Here is a 5,000-nt window from a genome sequence, read left to right as displayed (position 1 = left end):
AAGAGAACATCTAATATCACCAGAGAAATTCCTGCTATTTCTCAAGAGCTCGCGTCCCCTTGCTTCAAGTCACTGCTGAGCACCGTCATGAGTTTGGTTGTGAGCTGCCAGCAACCTACGTCGACTACAAGAAGGCATTCGATACAATGCATTCCGATTCGCTCTAGGAGGTCTTGGGAATTAATAATAAGCCTTGACATTTCTGTAAAGTTTGGTGGGGGCCTGTTAACTCAGGAGTGAGGCAAGGCTATGTTCTAGCACCAATACTTTACAACCCTTGCATGAACTAGATACTAGAAAGAGTTACTTTCCAAAGCCATTGTGGAGCAACACCAGCAATATTAAGGTTACATGGCCTTGACGAAGTTGCTAGTCTCTTGAAAACCTAGTGGCAGATCTAGATGCATTTAGCAATGAAGTGAAACCCTTAGGTTTAGAGGTCTCTTGGACCAAGACCAAGATCCAAGATTTCGGGGCCATGTGGGGAGGATATTGAAGTCACAGAAAGCTTTACATACCTTGGGAGTGTAGTTCGTGGTGCCGATCTGTCAGACCAGGAAGTCAGTAGACAGATTGGCATAGCAGTATGGATCATGAACTCTCCTGACAGAAGTATTGGGTAATGTCGGCACTTGAGTAGATGGAGCAAGTTACGCATCTCCAGGGGCCTGATACTACCAATTTTACTCTATGGTAGTAAAACCTGGATGCTATCTATGGTTACACCATGGGACTTGCTTAGGACCTGTTAATCATACAATCTGGGACCGCCACCTCAGGCTATATGGGCACCTGGCTTGCTTCCCTCACAAGCAGGACTACCAGGTAGTACCTGGTCGAGGCAACCCAGGATGGAGACCTGTGGGATGACCTAGGAAGCTTATTATGAGAGACCCTTGTAGGTGAAATGCGGCTGAGGATATCTACATAACTATAAGTATGTGTGTATGTGGAGGCCTGGTTGTATTATATATACATATTATGATTATTTTCATCATTATTCCATTAATAGTTGTAGTTTTTTTTAATATACTGTACTATGCAACCTTTTTATATTAAAAAAATGGTTTTATCCATCATGATAGGTCTACGCAACGTGATAATACGTTTATTCGGTTAAATTCATGAATAACATACGTGAATTTTCCTTTTTATAGAAGTAAATCTGTAGATTGCAAGTAGAATAACGAAGGGAAGTACAAGAAAGCACACGAATATTCCGAAGGCCTTTTCGCATCTACTGCTTCATCAGGGTATGATAAGCAGTAAATGCGAAAAGGCCTTCGGCATATTCGTGTTTTTCTTGTACTTCCCTTCGTTGTTCTACTTGCAATCTGTTCGACATGAATTCCACAACTGTAGATTGTATACATGTTAATTTGATAGTTAGTGGGGAAAATGACAGTTTGCTTATTTAGTATTACAAACAGGGGTAATATTATAGATTTTCTTTAGATGTATGGTATATCCTGTATGGTTGATTTGTTAAAACATTTATTTGATCGTTGGGATTAAAAATTACAATATTTATTACTGCGATCACGTCTTCCGAGTTTCAACATTAAAAAATCGTGAAATCAAGTGAATTCGTCTTTGAACTTGTTCCGACCTTAATCAGGATGCTTGAAATTACCTTTTAAGCATGTCTAAAATTTATTGGAATAAATAAAATTTTCTTTTTCAGAAAATATATTCATTTATCATTACACTTAACATAAACCATATTTATACATTGTTCCAATCCTAGGGAATTCCTTAAAATACTATTTGAATATCTAAGAGTGTCCTTTTTATGAGAGCTAGTAGATTACACATGTACTTTACTTACCATATTATGCAATAGGGAATACTTTGAGTTAACAAAGTAAAATCAGTAATTATTGATTATTAATAACAAAGATTTCGACGATGTACGTATGGATTGTTTGCACTATTTGAATCACAGATTTTTTAAACTGAGGCACACATACTACGCCAAAGGGGTACACCATGGGCGGGTGTCGGTGATAATCTCCGTGTTGATCGTAGTGATGGTTAATGTGGTCTGGATGGTGATATCCATGGTGGTGACTGGGTGGATGGTGTTAAAGGCCATGGTTATGGCAATGGTGAGGGCTGTGGTTTTGGGGATAACGAAAATCATAATCACAACAAAAATATAAGTGGGTCAGGAGGTGCATAAATTGAATTATGGTCTTAGAGCAAATGTCTCTCACGGTAGGCTGTCCGACTGGATCGTTTCATTTTCTCGAAGAGCACGGTCATATATTTCCTGCATAATTCGCTGATGCTGCTGAAGTTGCAGAGACATCTGTGCCGTGTGAGTATCCAACAACTGATGCATTAGATTTAGTTGCTGCTGTGTGCTGTTGCAACATTTAACAAGTTCATCAATTCTACTTTTTAATGCGTTAATCTCTTCTATATGTTGCTTTTGGCTGCTCTTGAGGCATGAACTAGAAACACTGTGATCGTCAAAGGAATAAGTTTCTTCTTTAGAAACATTAAAGTTACCAAGTTTTACGGCCTCTCGAATATTCTCGCGAGTAACAATAGTGTCCTTTCTATTGGGGAAGACCTCAACTTTCGACTTGATCCTGCACCTGCCAGCGACTAGCTGGAGAAGAGGGCGGGGAAAGGACGTTCGGCTCTTTAGCACCAAAAGCAGCTTCTCGAAAGCCACGATATATGAGGCTTGTTTAGCCAGTCTGTGGATTCTGCCTTGCTTCTGTAGGCTCGGAATGTCATTAACAGCTAAACCAATGAAGAGGTTGGCTAACAAGATAGCCACTATGAATAAGTAGAGGGACAGGAAAACCAGACCACTAAGAGGCACATCCATTGCTAAAACGAACTCACTGAATGCTATCTCCCCACTCATCATCATCAACGTTTTAACGAATGAGAGAGGAAATGTCTCAAAGACCGGTAGTTCTTGAAACAAGATGTGGAAACTGAAAGAAAATCCAAAAAGAAGGAATACAAAAGAAAACAGGAACTTCATCATAGACTTAGCCACACCAGAGAACATCAGAATGTAAGTACCTAGCATCGGGTAGCGTCCAAGAAGCATCATAAACTCAACCCACACGGAGAAAACCGAAACTGCGGCCATTTGTCTCTCTGCCGTCATTGGCAGGTGATCAGTCTGAGTAGGGGCAGCAGTGCCATTTACGGATGCCATGTTTTTACTAATGTTAGTCTCTTCCAAGGCTTTGTAGTCTACAGTTGGTGAGAAAACGACAACGGCTGAACTCATAAAGGTCACAAATCTTATTAGGGTTTCCACTTGTTTGCTATATTTCCTAAAGTTGGCAATTATCATAACAACGCTCGGGAAGAGAAGAACAATATACAATAAGATGTGTCCTGCACGAAAAGTCCACAGCACAGTAATGTGTTTGTGCCAGTCTATTGGCGAATTCCCGAAGGTGAGCACAACGAAAAAGGTGTGAAGGATTAGGAAGATGAAGTACATGAAGACGCCGGTGTAGAAGTACTTTTGAATGCGGCACCATTTGACGTACAAGAAGCTTTCCAAGAGAGGATGTTTGATCAGATCTTCAAAAGGGGAATGTACTAACTCTGATACTACGGAACACTGAATGGTCCCCTTTTCCTCCGAGAGAAGGGCCGAATAATCAAATGTAATACTGAAGTCTGGATCATGCTGAGACTCTTCTGACAAATGAACGTGAGAATTAAATAGTTTCTTCAGGACTTCTGAAGCCGAAGGGAGATGTTCAAGCATCAACTCGCAATTTGACACGCCATCCTTGATATTGGCGAGGTGTTCACCGTTGATTAGCAGAAGGTAACAACAACGGACAGACCAGCTTTTAACTGCATAATCAAAAGCTCTACATTTCTCATTGTCAACCACAGTAACCATATTCTTCAAGTCACCCCTCTGCAGAAGAATGTCAAGTGTGTCTGAGGAGCCAGAGAGACATGCAGCATGAAGGACAGATTGCCTCCAGGTCGTCAGGATGGTCGGATCCGATCCCAGAGAGAGGAGAAGCTCAACGACTCTGCTCAGGCCGTAGCGCGAGGCCAGGAACAAAGGCGTCTCCCCCACGTAGTTGGTAGCATTGATATCTGCGACGAATCTAGACAGAATCTTAATCAGTTCGATGACCAGGAGTTCGGAATCCTCATCACACTTTTCAGACAGCGCGGCGTGGAGGACCGTCCGGCCGTTTTTGTCCTTATGGTTACATTCCTTGACAACTGTTGGTTGATTCACCAGCTTCCTTACCAGCTCCAGATTGCGGGTCTGGGCGGCCAAGTGCAGCATAGAGCAGTTATTCCCATCCAAAATGTTCAGGTCGGGTTCATGTTCCATCATCAGCGTTACTGATGCCATGTCCCGCCGGCGGATCGCAGCATGAAGGGGCGTCTCAACAACCACTTCCTTGATCGTGGCGGGAGGGACGCTCTTGGCATTCGGAGACGCCCCTCGCTTCAGGAGTTCCGACACGCCGTCAAGCCAAGTGTCGTTCACAGCCAAGTGCAAAGGGGTGTTGCCGAGAGTGTCCAAGGATCCTATCTGTTAAAAAAAAAGATAAATTAACTGCAAACGAAGACCTATAGCTCATGTCCCTATTTTATTTCAAGCTCCTTCCCTCTTGATTTATAAGCTACGTTTCAGCGCTCCACATGTGAGAAGGAAAAAAAGAAAACTATTTACCAAGACTTAGAAGTAAATTAGATTACTCAGAAGGAAAAAGTGTATGTGTTTGTTCTCTTGGTATCAAATTATAAAATAAACTTCCATTAAATATGTCTTAATGGTATAAGAAAACAGAACAGTAATTCCCTTCGAGATCTATAATCTACGTTTCAGCAACTTTACTTTTAAAGAAAGGGAAAAATAGCAAGTTGGTAATCTTGCACTAAGCGTATCATGCAACTCATTTTCATCTCTTTTTTTTCCAAATATACAATTCTCTTCTAGACCTATAAGCCTTACCTTGGCCCCATGATCGAGCAAAACTCTG

At 41.6% G+C, this 5,000-nt stretch overlaps 1 protein-coding gene across 1 annotated transcript in view; it reads right to left on the bottom strand.

Annotated features, from left to right (window-relative positions):
- Nucleotides 1-1,676: 1,676 nt before the first annotated feature.
- The window catches only part of LOC119573090 (transient receptor potential channel pyrexia-like), a 10,883-nt gene continuing 7,559 nt past the window's right edge, over nucleotides 1,677-5,000 (bottom strand). The window contains exons 3-4 of the mRNA XM_037920119.1: nucleotides 4,973-5,000; nucleotides 1,677-4,549 (exon numbers count right to left, since the gene is read on the bottom strand). The exon at nucleotides 4,973-5,000 is cut by the window's right edge and continues 131 nt beyond it. Of these exons, the coding sequence (XP_037776047.1) occupies nucleotides 2,213-4,549; nucleotides 4,973-5,000 (2,365 nt within the window). The 3' untranslated portion in view covers nucleotides 1,677-2,212. The remainder of the gene's footprint in view (nucleotides 4,550-4,972) is intronic.

This window comes from Penaeus monodon, chromosome 5 (assembly GCF_015228065.2).
Source record: "Penaeus monodon isolate SGIC_2016 chromosome 5, NSTDA_Pmon_1, whole genome shotgun sequence".
NCBI classification, from domain to species: domain Eukaryota; kingdom Metazoa; phylum Arthropoda; class Malacostraca; order Decapoda; family Penaeidae; genus Penaeus; species Penaeus monodon.
Note: the sequence above shows the minus strand (reverse complement) of the source record. Positions and strands in the feature narration are given on the sequence as shown.